The sequence below is a fragment of the Gouania willdenowi genome, chromosome 6 (assembly GCF_900634775.1).
Source record: "Gouania willdenowi chromosome 6, fGouWil2.1, whole genome shotgun sequence".
NCBI classification, from domain to species: domain Eukaryota; kingdom Metazoa; phylum Chordata; class Actinopteri; order Blenniiformes; family Gobiesocidae; genus Gouania; species Gouania willdenowi.
The window spans coordinates 60,070,410-60,090,221 of NC_041049.1; the positions used below are offsets into that span (position 1 = coordinate 60,070,410).

A 19,812-nucleotide genomic window follows, 5' to 3' on the forward strand; every position below is an offset into this window, starting at 1 on the left:
GGTTTGCTATTTTTAAATGTGAATGTGATATTCCCACAACATCTGCATCTTAGCCAGGGTTCCTACAGCTTTAGTCAAGAAAAGACTTTTTGTCACCATGTGAAATTAAATTTAAGACCAACTTCATAGTAAACATAATTAAGGGAAAAAACACATCAATGAAATAGTTAGGGTACATTTCTTTTCTAGTGTCTAGTGCAGACGTGCAACTGGCAGCCCCCAAAGTAAACACACAAAAGTACATGAAATTACAGGAAAATACACAAAACAGAATAACTACAAAAACACATGACTAGAGAAATAGCAAGAAATCTATAAAACAACAAATATACAAAGCATTAAGAAAAGACATTAACCATAATCTTTTTTGGACAGCCAATTTTGGTTTTTATTTTCTGTTTTATTTCAAATGTTAACATTTATTTAAATTTAAGACTTTTAAAACATTGATTTAAGACATTTTAATGACAATTAAGGCCTTACTTTTAGATTCATTCAATGCCTTTTTAAGGATCCGCAGGAACCCTGTTAGCACTGCATGGAAAAGGCTTCCTCTGCCAAAGGGTAATTATTAAAGTATTCCCCTGTATTGACTGATTTCATGTTTACATTGTGTTTATCTAGGCGTTAATGTGGTTATCACTAGCTTCAACACATAACTTTACTATTTTCAAACTTTAAAAATGTCTTACAGCATTAGGTTAAATACATGATGGGAATTTGTCTAGCGTTTTGGAAATACTACCCATTATTTATCAATACTGATTAGAATATAACAGGGTCACCAACATGGTGCCCGCAGGCATCAGGTAGCCCACATTGATCATGTGAGGGGCCCTCGGGCCTTTTCTGGAGCTGTGTTCACCAATAAGCTCAATCTAAAATCTAATTCACTTGCCAGGATTCAATCCCACAGATAATAGATGTAGTTGGTACTTAGTAGTTACACGCTGCTGCACATTATACGTTTTTGTATTCAATTACCCATCTCTAGAAAATAAAAATTCACTGAAATGTGACGTTTTTAAGTGTCACAGGTATGTGGGTTGTGAACGGTTCAAAAACGTAAAGTGGATCTTTGAAAAAAAATAAATATTCCATAATGGTTACATTATTATTTAAAGTTGTTAGTGGCTAGTAAAACAGGAACATAAGGATTTTGTAATGAAAATGAAACAATTGCATAAATAAGGGAAAATCAATTCTTGCATGTTGAAACTTAAAGTGAAATCTTATTATCTAATAAGTGCTTTTTATACTGGTTGCCCTTCGAAAAAGTTTTTAACTTCCATGAATCACTGCTATATCAATCTAGTATAGCGGAGCGGTGTTGAATGCAATATACAGTAATTGCAAATGATCATGTTCAGACGACTTTTATTACCCAAACAGAGAAGAACCCAATAAAACTGAAGAGTAGCTAACATCTAAATGCCACATAAAAATATTTTACACAATTACAACAAATCACAATGAAATCTGCTCTAACAGATGTGAGGTTCAAAGAAAACAGTCACTTTATTTAAAACAAAGGTTGTTAAAGTTGAGTTTATACAGCAGTGTGAATACATGTGCACCACAGTACAGTTTACTTAGCTCCAGCTAGTGGAGAGTGCCACACGGCAGAGCTGGTGCGTTTAAAATACCGAGGCTTGCTTTTATAAAAGATGTTTTCCAGTTTTGGTGGCTTGATGGCTCCAAAGAAGGCGTCAAAACCAGGAGGGTTGAAGTACTGTTTCATAATGATCTGCTGCAGATGGTGACCTGGAACAGGATTTAGAACACAATTTATGATTAATATATGGACTTTATTACAACAGATGAGGAGATTAGTTTCACACAGACCTTCTGCCCAGGATGGAATCGGTTTCCTAGGAGCCGACTCATCGTCAGTAGAGTCGTCACTGTTCTGGTCCATCCCATAATTCTCTAGGTTTTTGGACATGATCAAAGGTTTGCTGCCGCCCTTTGGTGAGATCACGTACGACTGTGGAGAGGTTGGCTGCAGAGGATCAAACACATGCTTTAAATATCAAACATGCCCTGGGTTAGAGGCTAGGTTCCTTTAAAGACAGTATGTATGAGTGAGTGCACTACAAACAGTAACACTTCATTTACCCCGCAATCAATAGTGGCATTAAGGCCCGTGCCTTTTCCAGCGGGCGAGTTCACCAGGGAGCGCTGGGAAAAGAAAAGAAAAGAAAAAAAAAAAAGAGCGTTTCACAGAGATTTAAAATTAGGGTTGGGTCAATTATATTTTTCAGTTACAATTACATTCTCAATTACCCACGTTCAATTACGAAAACAGTTACCAGCATTTTTCCCAATTGCAATTAAATTCCAGTATTTTTTTATCCTCAGAAAGTCAATTACAAATTGTAATTTACAATTACACTCTTAATTAATACTACAATTGATCACAATTAGTGAGCCTGAAATGAATAATCTAATAAATGTTAACCTTCCTCTTGTGTTAGCATCTCTAATGATAACAGATCCTAAATCAGCTGTAAAATACACTAACAACAAATATCATCTTATGTCTTTCCTATCTATTGGTTACCTTGTTAGGCTTCATAATCAATGAAAATATAATAATTTTTCAAATGAACGCGTTAAAATTAATTAACGCATCGATTAATTTGACCACCGCTTTTTCCATAGGCGCAGTACAGAGCAGAGGAAGTAATGCGCCGTGTCTCACAGAAGAAAACTCAAAACACATGCTTCTAATTGGACAGTTTGGCTTTAAATTATTGCCAGAAGGGGATGTGGACAAGACAAAAGTTACAGTTATGTGTGCAGCATCTGGGTTCAGCGGCGGCGGTGTCAGGCAGACCCGGCAAACAACTCTGGAGGAGAAGTTTGGTGCAAGAAGTTAACCAATGCAATGGCTTGTTGGATAGCTACAAATTGCCACCGTGCAAATATTGTTGAAGATGTGGGATTGCGTCGGTACTTCAAACTGCAATTTGGGGCACCACGTATAAACTGCCTGCCAGAAAAACGGATTCTTTCCTAAATCAACACGCTGTACAGCAGACCCCAGAAGACTAGTAGTTACTTTGTAAGGCCAAATATTCCAGTCTTTGCATGAATTTACTGATAGGAACCAATGCATTTTTGTTACTGATTTTCTACTGCTAGGGATGTCCTGATACAACTTTTTCACTCGAGTATTGGTCGATGTAAATACCAATACAAATCCTACATACTTTTATTACCTATTTTGTAGTGTGCAATGTTAGAAAAGGCTTTATTATTTTAAAAAAACCAGACCCATTTATTATAAACCAATGGATTACATATAATTAACTTTTTAGAATAAGAATATTCTATGATTGTATAAAAGAATATCAGAGATTTTAGATGCAGTCCGATAAAATCCGATATTCCCTTTCTATCTTATATTGGACCAATATCGGATATTAATAACGGATCCGGACATCCCATCTACTGCGAAAAATGAAAACAAAGTTTTGAATAAGCTTATTGTGCCAGCTTTACAGCTAAGGTTCTAATTTCATGTTCATTGTTTATGTACAGGATAGTATCATAAATGTATACGTGCATGAATATGTAAATTCAACTCTTACCTCAACATCAATAGTCACATTTAGTAAAGCAGAGGGCTGTATATGAGACAAAGGTACGGTAAATTAGTTCAATTGACAGATAACAAATACAGTGCTTGTGTTGCAAAATAAAGATACTTTATGGTTACTACCAATAAAGATAGAAGAAAAACGTTGGTTTTTACATGTGTGTGATGAGTTTACCTTTAAAGCAGCAGCTGCTGCTGCCGCCGCCTTTTCTTTCTCAGCCAGTCTTTGCTGCTCCTCCTGAGCAAAAACAATGAAATTATCAAACACCAACAGGATGGACGACCATCACAGTTTGGACTTTTTAAACCCCAGTTCTTACCAGTTTCTTTTTCTGTTCCAGTGCTTTCTTTTTCTCCTCCATCTCCCTCTTCTCTTTCTCTCTCGCTGCTTTTTCCAGTTCCTGCTTCAGAGCAAGAGCCTTTTCCCTCTCCACCCTCACCCTGGGAGAGCAGAGCACACACATTTTAAATGATAAACACACTAACTTTAAAGCAACTGACGGACAAATTATTCATAAATTAAATTACAGCATATTTTCAAATTCTTTAAATCAGCACTGTTTGACTGTACTCTATGAATAAGAAATACTTGCATGATGTAATTTGTACTGTGATTGTATAAATAAAAAGAAGTTCAAAAAGATAGATAACATCTTGATTTAGGCGATATTGTCATTTTCTATGTCGCCAAAATAGAAAACTTGATATATCTTGAATCACGATATATTGCCCAGCCCTAATCGCATGATGTTCAGATTGAACAGTGTAAATTAGCAACTGAAGATGATTGGAAGTGTTTTTAAAATGTTTGCAGTAATGTTAACCTCTCAGCAGCAGCAGCAGCAGCTTGTCGCTCCCTCTCCAGCTCCCTCTCCTGAGCTCTACGAGCTTCAGCCAGTTTTCGTGCTTGTTCTTCCTCCTCTGCCTTTTGCTTGGCCATGATTTCCTGTTGTCTCTTCTCTTCCTCCTAGAGTTCAGAAAAGAATAAAAAATAAAGCCTAAGAAACACGATATATCAAATGTACATTGTTGCTCTTTTCAAGCGCGTTAGCATTAGCTGCTAATCACACCGGCTTTTTTCACTGGTGGTTTATGTTTAGGAGAGGAGAAAAATGAGTGCAGCTCCTCGCTTCAGCAGGCAGTGAAACTCGCTGAGTTGAATGTGTCGCTGGCGGTGCTTAGCTTCAAACGTGCATATGAAGTAAATGGGACAATTTTCAATCCTGCCGAATGTTTCGTGCGGCAGACGCGTCTGGTGCCGCAGAAGACGCATTCGTAAAATTTTCCGCTCCAGCACGTCTATCCATAGATAACTGTGGTTCATACTCCCAAGTAACCTACTGTTGCTGACAATTGGTCTCTCTTTGAGTAACATCACTTGATCAAGCCTTTTCTAACATTTCACACTACAAAATAAGTAATAAAAGTATGTATGATTTGTGCTGATATCGCATCGGATCAATATCGGTAACGGCCTATACGCAAGGCTGCAATATCGGTATCATATCGAAAGTGAAAAAGTTGTATCGGGACAACGCTAACATTCATATAGCCTACATTTTATGTACATTTTTAGTATCATACATTTTATGATACTAATAATTGGTGTCATAAATTTCCTGTGGTTCATTTGTATTACGGTGTTTTTATGTTCAGGCACCTAAACGGGCAGCTATTGTTTTCACCGTTGTGTTCGGGCAGTGAAGGGATCCTAACCACTGAATGTGAGGTTTACAGTATTTTCCACTACACCCCGCGAGTGTTCGGCCGGTCGATGTGTCGTCTGATTTGAATGTGATGCATTCATGAATGAAGTAAGTTTGGTTCACTGTAAGCATGTTTAAGCAGTTGTTTATTTGTTGTGAACCTCACGGAGAGCGCACAGTTTAGTTGTTTGATGTATGTTTCTGTTACCAGCGCTAATACTAAGCTAACAGGCCATGTCACTTGCGGTCGGCCAGTTTTTCATTTATATCTGTTTTTCTGTCTTATTATTTACAGGATACCATCACAAAATATAGGTTATCTTGTACATCAGTGAAGAATTCATCACCGTTTCCCTGCTGTGGCATATATAAAGGCTAAGCCTGTACTCGTTTCTCTCTCTGACCGGAGCAACTGGGTGGATGAGATGTTCCAGCAATCGTTATTACACACTGTCACACACGCGGGAGAAACAATCACCAATCATTGAGATCATTTATTTTGGTGTTTCCGTTTTCGGCCTTGGTTTTATAATTTTTTTTTGGTTTTGGCCAAGAATTATAATTGTGGTGTATTGCTACACATTAGCCAAGCCATTCATTGTCTAGGATCTACTTTCTCATTGTGTTTAAAACCACCTAAAGAAACACCTTGGCCTAATGTAGTGCTGCAGTCAACATTAAAGGTCCAGTATTTGTTATAAGAACCTCAACAACATAGTGATTGAGGTTTATTTTCTTAAACTCGCCTGTTTTCTGGAGTTTTAGCCTCTGAAAAGTCACTTTCATGACTCTTCTAAAAACAGGCTGTTTTGGGGCCTTCATGCATATGCATGAGTGGCATGTCAATATTGGGGCAAAAATCCAAGTCGCCCGCTTGGAGCTGACTTTTTTTTTTTTTTTTTTTTACAAAATGTGGAATAACAAGGAAGGGAGGAAACAGAACTTTTTCAATTCTGGATCTCTGAATGTGGCTAAAGGGATGTATATCACGAAAGCAAAACAATGATTTTTTTCATAATACTGCCCCTTTAAAATAAAATGTCAATAAACTTTTCATTTTGGTGCATCCATATATATATATATATACATATACATACATACATATACTGTACATACATACATATATATATGGGGGTCGGTCTATGTATAAATTGGTATGAGTTAATACCAGAAACTTTGTGTTGATGAAGTCAGCATTTCAGATGACTATTTAGGGTTTATTAAATCATAGCAGCTGAATTTAATCCTATCAACAACTACACATATTAGAGTACGGGATGCAGGCAGAAAGCTAATGCTGGCTGTGGATCGTTGTACTGATTGGTCCAAACTCAGTCTCCACCGCTTGCTGGATCCTTTTCTTTTTTAGCCTCTTCCTCCAGCTTCTTCTTCACCTCCAGCTCTTCTTGGCGTTTTCTGTGCCCACCTTTTTTTTTGGCCCTTTCCTCTGCCAGACGCTTGCAGGGCCAAAAAAAAGAAGAAGAAAAGGTTCAGTTTTCATGTCAAGCGACGTTTAAACTCAAGACCAACCAAACCATACCTTGTCATTCTTCTCGTCAATTTTAACCATCTTTGTTCTATCCTTTTATTCTTTTCCTCTTTCTTCTGCTCTTCTTTCACCTTGGCCTCAAACACTCGCTTCAGCCTCTCATCTCTTTCCTGATGAGCAACAGAAAGTTAAAGAAGGGACTTTACACCACGTTTCTACATGAGTGAGATAACTAATAGTTACCTTTTAGTTCTTCTTGTTCTTTTTCTTCTCTTCCTCATTTTCCTAATCCCTTTCCTCCTCTTGCTCCTGCTTCTTTTTAAGTGCCTCCAGCTTGTGGCGCTCTTTTGTCTTATGAAAGAAAACAGAAAGAGTTAAGACAAACAGATTTAATGGTAAAATAATCCAAATTCTCCCTGAATAGATTATTTGTAAAAGATAAAACCCTTTCAGAGAAATCTTAACATATTAGTTTACAAATTCAGCTACTATTTCCGATTTTCGTGAAACATGTAAAAGAACGGGAAAGGCTGGATTCACGTTCTGAAATTGGGAAAAAGCATCTGAACCTTTATTCACCATCACCATCATTAAAACAGCCACATGACACAGGAATGCCCTGCATGCATGTTCAACAGGTGATTGATTGTCTAGAAAGTTTGACAAACGGACCAATATGTCCAATTCTGCCCCAATCTCATTTAAAATGTTGCACCACATGATACGGTTGTACTAGTGATAATGTTATCCTGTGATTGAAAGTGAAAAGAGAGGTTTTTAATGAGTTGCGTAGAACAATCGGTTCATATTATTCAAATGTGAATAGGCTCTGCTACAAAGACGGGTTTACCTGAAGGTGTATTCGTTCAACTGGTGATCATATTATCTGGTGACAAGCTATGGCAGAAGCATTACACCTCAAATCACACGGCTACGCTCGATTTCATGAGAAATGTGAGGGTGATTTACTGGTTGGCTGTAACTACAACGCTTTACAAATAATGTTTTAGGGCCAAATTACACATTTCCATGGGATTTCCTCCGTTCAACAAACCTTGAAAGTATTAAACGGGGATGGTTAAAGCTCTCGTATTGTAGTCTGGTGCAATTTCAGTGTAACCCTCTCCCAAGTCATATGAAGCATATAAAATGTTAAATTAACAGCAGTAGTTTAATCTATTGACCATATTTAGCATGTTTGGTATGTTAAGTAGCCAGTAATCTAAACAGAGAACAATGAAACAGTAAGGTGTAAAGTGACGTAGAAATGTGTAAACTCGGAAGGATGTAATTAAGGAAATTTTAAAGGGGACATATTATACCCATTTTTCACCTTTTAAAACAGTTCCCAGTGGTCTAAATGACATATCTGTGTCGGGGTTTGGTCACAACACAACACACATCAAGCCACAGGGAATGTTTAAGACCCTGTATAAAACAGCTGTTTCAGAGTGCTCCATTTTGGGGGGGGCGCGTCTCTGGAGTTGCATTAACCTCCCCCTTCCCTCTCTTCCGCGGGGTGGCACACACTAAAGGTGCGTTCACAACAAACGCGACTGATTTTGAATGTAATCAAGTCACTTTAATTTAAATGACTCGACTCCCCAGTCCTTCACTGTCTGTAGAGTTGAGGCAGCAGCCCCTCCCCCTCAACTTAGCAGGGCAAAATTAAAGTGGTTAACTTTTTGAAGAAGCCTACATTCTGGGTGAACTCATCCTTTAGTAACTCCGTAAGTTGATCATTTAAACTGTAAAAGCGGAGCCGTCTATGATAAGTGCTGTAAACGTACAGCCGAAAAAGAAGTGGTCTTCCCCGATTCGACTTGTGACATCACAAACTTCAAGAATTTGAAACTGAGCAATTTTCTCTGTGTTGTAAGAGTTGCACAGACCACAAACAAAGGACTGGATGGTATTACTTCACATTTTGTGTGCCGGTGGACATTCAAGTCACCTCATATGTGTTCAAAAAAACAGCAAAAGTAAATTTTCATAATATGTCCCCTTTAAAACAGAAAATTAGAGGCTCTAACTATTGGGTGCTATTCATGATAGGCGCACATGCAGTGTAATGCCAATGACACAAAACAGCACATGAAGCATCATGATACAACATTCTAGAACAGAACAGTCTGACAGTGGGAGGTCATTTGGACTTCAACATCAATCATAATACAAGGTTAAAAAACAACAGTTTCAATGGAATAGCTTGTTAGTTTCCAGGTGATGTTAAAGATGGAATTTAGTGACCAAAAGAATGAACGTGAAACATAAAACTAAGAGTGGATTGGCTTTGAATGTGTTGTAGATTCCAAATATATCTGACCCAGTTTCACTGAGTCATGATGACATCAAACAAGATTCTGTGGTTTTGTTTTAAACTAGGAGTGCCAAACATTTTCACAGGGAAACAATTTGGTACTATAAAGTTTAACACTTTTTTTTTGGTTTCACAAAAATCACATTCATGAGTAAATCCATCTCATGGATCCTGGTATGAAGGGGGACTTCCCTTGATCCTCATCCATGTAATTGATTTAAAACTGGAGATAAAACCGTGGGAGGTGATTTTGTCTTTCTGTTAAAAACTAAAAACTCTCGTTTTTGAGCTACATACAAACAAATGATCCTGAACCTGGGGTAGGCCTCATTCATTCAAATCCTTCTCTACTTAAGCAATATCACACTCGAAGTTGTGCCGTTGTGCTGAGAGCTCTTCTTCTCTGCTCCATTGTCGACAACAAAACCGCAGAATTGGAACCGTCTTTCGGTAAACAAAAGATGTTTAAATTGACATCATTAACTTTTCCGAATTATTTAAAACAACTAAATGCATCACACGTTGTCATTCTGACTGAAACAGCTGCTATATGGTCTAAAAATCAGGCTGAATGCTTCACTGCAATAGAAAACAATTGGATATTTACAGGCAGTGGAGCCGTGTGACATCATCAATCACATCAAAACTGTAAAGTAGTCCTATTTTCAAAAAAAATTATAAAACTCATATGGTGCCAAAAAAGGCATTTTGTTAGCCTAGATCTATTAATGATTATTAGAATGTCTGTACAATGCTGTTGTTACTATATCAGCACTCATGTAATGTCTGTTGTCCAGTCAAATTACTTTGACAGAACCAAACTGTTGTATAAATGTTAATAAGCAGTGAGGAGAACCCGTGGCACAGGCCGAGTTACATGAGGGAACATTCACCAGCCCAGGCCCGCAAACACCAAGCAGTGCTTCTTGAAAACAACTTACCACTACACCAGCATTTAACTGAGGAAGGAGAAAACACACTGCAGTAAGGGGGACTGCATCATCTGCATCAATGTGATGAGACCGTTTGTTATGGTTATCATTATTATACAAACCATTTGAACTTTGTTGCTGCAGATCACGAAAACTTCCCATTTTCTGCTGCAGGGCTTCTTGTTTGGACATCTATTCCCCATTGTTTGCATTTACCATTTGAAATGTAAACAATGGGGTGTTATTTGACCCTAAATGGCCACGGTTGGATGATGTTTTTCAAATCGAAATTAGTTATTCCAAATTGAAGTGTTTCCGCTTGTTGTTTACATGGAAATAGTAATTCTGAAATGAGGTTTACATGGAAAAGTGGGTTTATTCGGCTTTATTTCATTCCGGTTTAGGCCTGGGGGTTGGGAAGGGTTCTGATTGGAGGAGGGAGAAAACGCGACGTATTCACATCTATCGGGAAAAAACAAACCATTCTTTTCAGCTACAACATAGAAGACCACACGAGAACTGTTTTCACTTTTATTTTGATTGTAGTTTTGAAGCAGCAGCTCGACAATAACACGGTTTAACTTCATCAGCTGAACAGGAGAAATCGATAGAAGACGTACTTTGGTCAATCAAAGGCAGCGGTTAATGCAACAGCTGTTCTACATCTACAGGATGTTGAGTGAATGAAAAATGAACTTTATAATGATCCGCGCATCATTAGTGAAGCGCTGGTGCTTCGTGTCCCGATGAAGCCTGCTTCGTTTGCTGATGTCCGTGTGTGTAATAACCCTGTGTGTCTGTCCGCATGTTTATTTTTCCGTCCATCCAGTCTTTTCAATATATTCATTAGGGATGTAACGATTAATCGTAAGGCAGTTAAAAATCGATTCATAGGTATCACGGTTGATATCGATTTTCTGAAAATTGAATCGCAGTACTTTTTTTATCCTTCTACCACAAGTTTTCTACTTCTATCCACAAGTGTAGGCGGTGGGCGGAGTCTGCTAATACTTTCTTTCTGGCCGCCTTCTACTCTTAAATATGTTAATAAATGATTCAATACCCCTTTAGCACTGAAAGAATATCTGTAATATTACTTGAATATCTGTAAAAGTTACATTTTTCTATTAGCTCTGTCTGCTAGCATAGCATCTCTTCTTCACTGCAAGATATCTGCATGCCAACCGACCACTGGGTTACCAGCGCCCTCTGCTGGTTCAAACAAATATCTGATGTAAGTACAGTAAAATGACTGTTTTTTTTTTTTTAAAGTCCAATTGTTAAGGCAAAATATATTTTCAGTTGCACTTTTAAAAAGAAAAAGAACTATTATGCAGTTTTGCATTGTTTATTATAGAACCAGAATTTAAATTAATAGGCTTCTTCATTTGTATTATTCCTTTATTTATTTCATTCAAGATTTATTTTTGGTGAAATTGCATTGTTTTGAATAGTTTATCAAGGAATTCTTTTGACAATGAAAAATAAAAGGAAAATAGTACCGTATTTTCTAGTTTTTCCCCCCCAAAAAATAAAGGAATATTTTTCAGTCATCATTTGTCTACAGTCTCATTTTGTAAAATAAATCGTGAGAGAATCATATCGTGAACCCAGTATCGTGAATCGAATCGTATCAGGAGTTTAGTGAATCGTTACATCCCTAATATCCATGTATTCTAAGGCTCTTATTAAATAAATAGTCTCGGCTGGAGTCCAGGCGGCCATCTTGGATTATGTCGTCACTGGTACATCGTCGCAGAAAGTCACACATGCGCAGAACAACCGGAATTAACTTAAAGCGGAATTAAGTTTTTACAAGGAAGCCGAATTATTTAATTCTGAATTTAAGTTTAAATAAACCAGCCTCCTAATTCGGATTTAAGTTTAATTCCAAATTAAATTTGCATTAGGAATTAAGTGTTTACAAGGTCAGTTTAAAGAGGAATAACTTTTTTCTAAAGCTCCCATGTAAATGTGGCCAATAATGTCATTGTTTAGAGGTTCAGTAGTAGCAGTGGGTTCTGTTTGTGCTTTACCTTTGAGTCCAACTTTAACGGAGTGGTGTGCTTAATGAAGGACTTGATTGTAGTTGGGCGTCCATAGGAGTTCGGTGTCATCATCAGCATCTGATTCTTCTGCACAGTGTGAAGGAAAGACCTCATGTTGGGTCGAATGGCCTAATCAATAAAATAAAGAGAAAGAACAATGTATTCACTAACAGGGGATTTTACAATTAATTATTAATAACATGAATAAATGTGTTGTTTCCATGTCTTACACTGTGACTTTTCTTAGGAGGACTCAGCCTCTTACTGGGACTTCCTTCGACCGTTTCTGGTGCTTTACGTTTCGTGCTACGACTGGACCTAAAGTCAAAACATCACTTACAGCATTTACTCTTTACACTGACATTAATCACTGTAAACTTCAACCACTTGTTTCACAGTTAGAGGAAGTTTTCCACTCACCTCCGCACTTCCTGCTCCTCAGAGCCCGCTAAAACACAAATGCATTTTCAGCAAACAGGACACATTTCAGTGCATAGCATCAGTCTGAGGGTTTCAAACCTAGTGTCTCTACAACAGGGAGCGCTTTCTGTTGCAGAAAGGGGGAGTTGGCCGCCACAGAGCGAGTGATGCGCACAGATGGAGGACTGACACTCTGGATGATCTGTGTGTTAAGGAAAAGCAGGTGATTCACAAACCTGTGTCTGACTTTAATGAAACAAGAGACAAAACGCATTTACCTCTGGAGTTTTCTGAGGACTTTTTGGTGCAATGTCTACAGTGTCTGTGGGTGGAGCTTCCAGAATGCTGTAGCAGTGAAAACAAACATTTAAGCAAGACAGAAGGAAATGCATTAGGATCTTTAATAGAAACGTCAATATACTATTGAAGATAATTAGTCAAAGCTCTCACTGCTAACAGTGATATGATGATGATTCTAGTCCTATTGCAGTCACTTTGCCTGTGGTTTACATGTATGTTAGATACGTTGCAAAATATGAGAACTTTTAGAATTTGATGTAAGAACTTGTAAACTTGACTTAGACACATGCCTGATCTGAATGTGAAGTCAGAAAAAATAAGCACAAATGTATAGACTGAAATAAAATGACAGTTGCAAACTTGTAATCCAATATTTACTTGCATGTTTTGTTTTTTTTTTTTATTACTCGTGTCAATTATCCTTCACAACCACAACTCTGCAGTTACAACTTCTCTAATCTGATGCTACAGATGCACAATAAACTTTTCTCACGTGAATCTGTACTGCTTGAGTGTTAATTTTTTTCCCCCTTCAAGTTCTCGTATCATATCCACAAGCTCTCCCATTTTGCAACATGTATACATCCTAGATTCCCAAAGTGAGGTACGGGTACCCCCAGGGGTACATATATTGTCATATGGGGTACATGAATGAAAATAAACTGGAAACTAAAATATAAATAGAGCAGCTAATGCTAGGTTAATGCTAATACTATTGCTAGGTTAAAGCTAATGCTAGGTTAATGCTGTTGCTAGGCTAATGTTAGGCAAATCAGGGCACGAGACTGCAACCAAATTGGTCGCATATGCGACTATTTTTTCAGTGTGTGTGAGTGAAAATTTGATCTAGTCGCATTCGTGCGAGTGCGTATAGTGATCTTATTTTGTGACGGAGCGGCTGAGCGCCTTGTCACGTCCCACAGAGTGCACCTCTCTCTCCGCGCTGCCGTTGAGGAGACGGTGCACGCTCATGCAACTTGGCTGCGGGTAATGCAACGGTGAATTCGCTGAGTATAGACACCAATGTGCTCCTTTGGAATGCACGCGGTCCGCGAACGGAGCCAGGCATAATGAGCCCTTCACTGAGTGCGCCCTCACATTGAGGGCAACAGTAAAAAGGTTAGAACGTGCTGAGCGCAGCGATAGAACATACACGCTCATCAGAATCAGCATGGAGGAACCAGAACTGATGGACTATGCCAGGACAGATGTTCAGCTGTGGTTCGCCCAGGACAGGGGTCTGCAACCTGTGGCTCTGTTGCAATTGCTCCCTACAGCTTTAAAAAAAAACTTTTGAAATAGTTTTTTTTTTTTTTTTTACAGAGGTTATTAATGATTAATGACAAATAAAATAAAGATATAACAATTTGTTTACCTAAAATAAATCACGTTGTGCAATGACTCAGCCACCTTCCTACTTCCTCTACAAATGAACTACTTTCCTTGCTCCAGTGGCTAACCTTAAGTTTTAAATCCCTGGTAAGATAACTCAACCAACAAAAACATTACTCTGGAAAAAATATAGAGATTTTAATTGTGTGGGGACAGATTCATTTAACCGTCAATGTGCCGGTTAACGATGCATGTTTAATGTGTGGCAAGAAATGAGCAATTAGCATGTGTTGATCGACCGATTCAAATTCAAGTTACTTTTTGTAGCCTTTCAAATACATTAACTAAAAAAAAAAATCTTCTTCATATAACATTGTGTCCATGTAAACTGAGATGCATAAGAATTTGAAGATGCAAGATACGGTTTTATTTCTCAGTTCCTCCGTCCAAAATAAGGCCAACATACACACTCGCACAGATGCAACCAGATGAAATTTTCACTCGTACACATTGAAAAAAATTGTCGCATATGTAACCAATTTAGTCGCAGTGTCGAGCCCTGGATAATGCTAATGCAGTGTGACACAGGCCAGCAACTGCATCCTCACTTGTGTTTTATTCATTAAATACAAATATTCTAGTTATTATTATAAATTATTCCTCAACAAGATAGGTAAAATTCAGGAACAAATTACACTGTAGGGCTACATTGTATATTGTGTTTTTTAAGTGTGCAGGAGTAGGGGGTACATGGCTTCAGGTTAAATGTCTGAAGGGGTACGGGACTGTGAAAAGTTTGAGAACAACATAAATACAGTACATGTAGTGACACTCAGCTTCAGCCTTGGAAACTGAAATAAACTTTACAGTACATTATAGGAATTATTTCTAAGGTGTGTTTCACTCACGCTTCTGCTTCCTCCTCCACAGGGGATTCAATGCAGGAGTTTTCTACAACAGGAAATGGAAAAACACTTAAGAAACAAAATCTAACTTTTCATACGAAAGCCCAACATGGAGTGAGGTGTGTTTCTAACCACTGATGTTGCTGCTACACGTGGAGTTGCCCATACGAGCTGCTTTCTTCTTGGCCATAGAACGGCGTGAGGCCCTGCGGACGGACTCCTGGGTCCTGCTGTGACGCAGACCGGCCACCGAGTGGCGCAGTTTGAGGGAGTGACGCACAGAGCTGCGCCTCGAAGCTTGTCCCATTTCCGCGATGGCGATCTTGGCAGCGGTGCGGCCGGGAGACAATTCAGGCTTTTTGTGGAGTTCAGCAGACAAACGTTCCTCTGGTGAGATGATGACGACGACCTCGGAAGCTGGAATCTCAACAGGTTTGGTTACACACTCTTCATCTTCCTCCAGGTTCAGCTCAGGCTTCTTGTTCTCCACTTCCTTAGACTGAAAGCTGCCACTGGGCGACACTGACTGGCTCAGGTCCTCGTCCAGATCCTGCTTGGTCCGTTTGTTTTTGCGGGGAGGACGTTTAGACTGTGTGCTGGTGCTGGGTTTGGAGTCCATATCATCTGGGACACTCTGCTCTTCTTTAACCAGTTGCAGCATTTTAACAGCAGAGCCAGTGTTACTGCGCCTTCCTTTGGAGAACCTGTACGGAACAGGAAGGACCCATGAGGATGACCTCACCAGGTTGGGCTTGATCCAGTTTAATTAAATGTAATACAATACGAGCGTCTCAAACCTTTTAGCTGGTCTTTCATCTTGTCGACCCACAGACACACGCTTCCTACGGCTGTTCTTTTTCTGTGATGGCGTTTTTGGCATCAATTCTGGCTCAGCATTAAAATCACTGAAACAAAGACAGGAGATCTTTGACGCAGGCATCAAGCTTTTTTCTTTGTTTACCACCCTGGGATGTTTAATGTTTCTCTGCTTTTTATGTTTTTATCACAGAATAATTAAACTGTAATGACAGTGAGCGCACCCTTAGATAGGGCTGCACGATTATGGCCAAAATTATTATCTCGAAAACATCTGTATTTTTATTTTTAACAACTTATTAACAAACAATATGTGAACAGTTTAGAGTGCAAAAGAAAAGCTTTAAACAACAATATAGATAAATACTAATATTTACCCAAGAATTTGCCAAAATTTACTATGGTCTAACTGTAAATACACTGTTACAGAGTGCAACTCTGTGAAAACAATGACAGCGTATAAAGAAAAGTTAAGAACATTAGGCTTAAACCTACAGGTTTTGAGCAAAAAACACCAGCCTGTCACAATTTTTTTGGCTTAGGTGTACGCTGGATTAATTAATTAATTAATACTAATTAATTAGGTACTTATGTCAATCAACTCATGTGGGCTTGTCGACATGTTCAATACGACCAGCCCACCTAAACCAAAAACTCCAATTTTATATCCATCAGAGCCGCATTTTAAACGTAAAAATAGCCGACGATCAGGTTAATTTAATGGTTGAGGCAAAAATCATAATCACAATTAAAATCTGATTAATTGTGCAGCCTTACCCTGAGACAACTCTTTAACATCTAAGATGCGTTATCCAAACTTAAAGGGATCCTCCACTGATTTCACAAATGTGGCCTAAAACCTTGTCCGTATTAGAAGATCTATGCCTAACAAAATGCATTATTTTGCATGATATTCGTTTTCTTAACTTTTAAATCTCTTGGCGTGACATCATCATGCAACCGGAGCTCTTCTTCATGCAGTCTACAAAACAGCAGACTTGTAACTGTCGCCCCCTGCGGTCCCGGATTTTGTTTATCAAATTTCAGTAAAAAAAAAAAAAAAGGTTTACATTTCCCCCCTTTTTTTTTTTTTTTTTTACTTTTACTGATTTTTAGAGCAACTCAAAGCAGCACAAGTTGTCATTTTGACTGAAAAAGCTGCTAAACAATCCTGAATGCTTCACTCAATGGGTTGAAAGGGGCAATTTGCGTCATCAATGACGTCTTTTCAACATGGTGGCACACAGACTCGAAAACGGTAGTCACATTTTTAAAAAGTTAATAAAACATATGGTGCTAAATATTCGTTTTTTAGGTATAGATCTAATAAGGACATATCAAAGGTTTTAGGACACATTTGTGAATGTGAAAACAGTGGAGGATCCATGGAGAAAAATACACGAGTACAGAATAGATGCCATAACAATGTCTGATAGGCTGATATTTTGATAAAAACCTAAGTTGGAGACTAGGACTTACCTTGAGAACATGCGGTTGGCTTCCTGTTGGATCTCCTTCAGCCAAACCTTGTGCACAGTATCAATCTCATTGCTAAACTCCTGAATTTTGCCCTCAAACATTTCCATGAGGGAATTCACGGATGTCAAAATAGAGTTCATGGTGATGGCCTGTTGGTGAGGAAAAAAAAAAAGACAATCAATAGAAAGTCCAATGAGGGGATAAAGATTTCAAGCAACTACTAAGGAATTATTTAAAATGTTGAACCCAATGGAAGTAAAAATAAATTACACGAGTACAACAAGTGACATTGGGTTGACAGCACAGAATAATGTGAATTTAAGGCAACATGGCATATCAAATTCAACCAAAAAAACAACCATCAGGTACAATCTAGGTTTGCTGCAAAAGTGGCCATATTTATAACTAGTTTATCATCAATACTCTCTGTCTCCCTCAAGTGTTGCACACACAGAATGCATATCAACCAACTCAGTGAATAATGTGCTGGCATCAATTATAATTTCAGAATCAATAATTGTTACATTTTGTTGATATTTGTATTATAAAAGGGGAAATTTGTAGTTGGTCACGTGTCCACTAAATGGACACCATGCATCAGAAGCAATATTTACAATATAATTCAGGCCAGTACTATAACTTCACTTTTCTTGATAAATTTGATCTCAATGACATTTATTAGTGAGAATCATTTATATTTGTTAACAGAATTTGGTAAACGGTTTTTAAAAACTAAATTGTTAATTTTGCATTCCATCATCTCCAGGAAGTGAATAACATTTAGTATGTTTATCATTTGTAGAGTTCAAAACTAGGGTTTTCATAATTCATGCATGAAAGACAGAGAAATTACAGATTTATTTTTATGTAAAATTCTAGCGATATGCTTGTTGTTAGTGGGGGCTTGAAACAGCACAAAGAATCAATAATGATCGTGTTAATGTGATAAAAAGTAAAGGAGCTCAGGTTACGATAAAAACACATTTAATGAATTCAAATGACAAAGACAAGCGAAAACCTTCATGTTTATTATTCAGCTTAAACTCACTTCCGGTGTTGTAGTGCTATTAGACGCATTGTTAAATGGTGACAAGGGCGTTATTTTTAGGTGTAATGTTGCGTAAATATCTATGTGTCACGACATAAACCTCATTTTTTGATTGAATTCGTTGACTATTGTTCAACTTCTGTTACATTTGTCATTGAATAAAAGCGAATGCTACCGAGGCAAAGCTAAGTACTGTCACGAGCCAACACACACGTTTGTCTAAATCAAAATTTAAAAAAATAAATAAATTAAAAGTGGAACATTTTCTACATCCTAGTTTTTCTCTTGCTACTAGCTACATAGAGGTGAGTTAAGTCACGAGGTAAAATGGACACCAGTTACACGGAAACAACACAACACGCAATGAAACGTTTCATCAATAGAGTTTGAATTGTCGTGTAAAGTTGGACGTCCAGTTTGAATGTGATCAGCTTGCCAACGATTATCAAAGTAAAGCACAGTCCTTAACATGCGTGTATTTACTTACCTTTAATATCGGTCTTTCTGGAGAAAAACGATTTGTTTCTCTGATAATCCAGAAATTTAAACGCAAGTCATTTCCATGAGAACAAAGCGCATAAAAGTGGCTAGTCTCAGTTTACTATAACGATCCACATAGAAAACCAATGCCCGCTAATTTTATCTCCTCCCGTTTAAACTGCAGCAGCCAATCACGAGGCTCCGTTTTCTTCTTCTACGTTTTGTTTTACGGCGGTTGGCATCCGACTGTTTGGTGCATTAGCGCCACAATCTGCTTCATAGTCTTCGTCAAATAATAGACCGTGGACAAAAGTGAATCTTAATTAACTTAGTTATATCTATCAAACGGAACATTTAGTTGTAACACGTTATATTCTGTTGAACCAGGCATCCCTGCTCCATGTGATCTACGGTTGTTCCAAAGGGGCGGGGACATTGAGCCGGAGTGCGTGGCATTGAACAGTGCGGGGTTTAGAACCTTAGTGACGGAGGATAAACAGATGCACAAAACAAACCAACCACCAGGGCGGAGTTACGGCCATGCGGAGATTCAAATCATCCAATCATAATCTGGTATATAGCTCCGCACACAACACGTTAAAAACTAATAGAACAAATGTGATGAATACAAGCGACATTTAAAAATAAAAATACTTTGTGGAATTGCGAGGATTCTCTTTCAGGTGATTATGTTTTTTCATTTAAACAATATAAATCGGTTAATCATCTCTTTTCTGATCAATGTCTTTCTCCCAAATCTACCATGTGGGAAATATTTGGCTCAATTATAAAAAAATAAATAAAATAAAAAAGTCTAGTTATGTTTTAACGGTGCCCTGGTAGGGCAAAATATAATAAATGTGACGATCAACCTGTGCCACATATAACCTCACTATGACTATGACCCAAGCATATTTTGATTTTGAGAGGAAA

The 19,812-nt window shown here is 38.0% G+C and overlaps 1 protein-coding gene across 1 annotated transcript; it reads right to left on the reverse strand.

Moving 5' to 3' along the window:
* Positions 1–1,502: 1,502 nt before the first annotated feature.
* LOC114465408 (inner centromere protein A) lies at positions 1,503–19,280 on the reverse strand. The gene is given in 23 exon segments (XM_028450400.1): positions 1,503–1,764; positions 1,846–2,002; positions 2,119–2,181; positions 3,597–3,632; positions 3,780–3,842; positions 3,925–4,045; positions 4,429–4,571; positions 6,653–6,676; positions 6,678–6,767; positions 6,851–6,885; positions 6,888–6,969; positions 7,043–7,150; positions 10,061–10,078; positions 12,088–12,228; positions 12,330–12,417; positions 12,520–12,547; positions 12,619–12,721; positions 12,798–12,864; positions 15,060–15,102; positions 15,189–15,760; positions 15,854–15,961; positions 17,352–17,500; positions 18,887–19,280. Coding segments are annotated over 22 exon segments (2,406 nt in total). The 5' UTR covers positions 17,492–17,500; positions 18,887–19,280; the 3' UTR covers positions 1,503–1,588.
* Between the last annotated feature and the right edge of the window lie 532 nt (positions 19,281–19,812).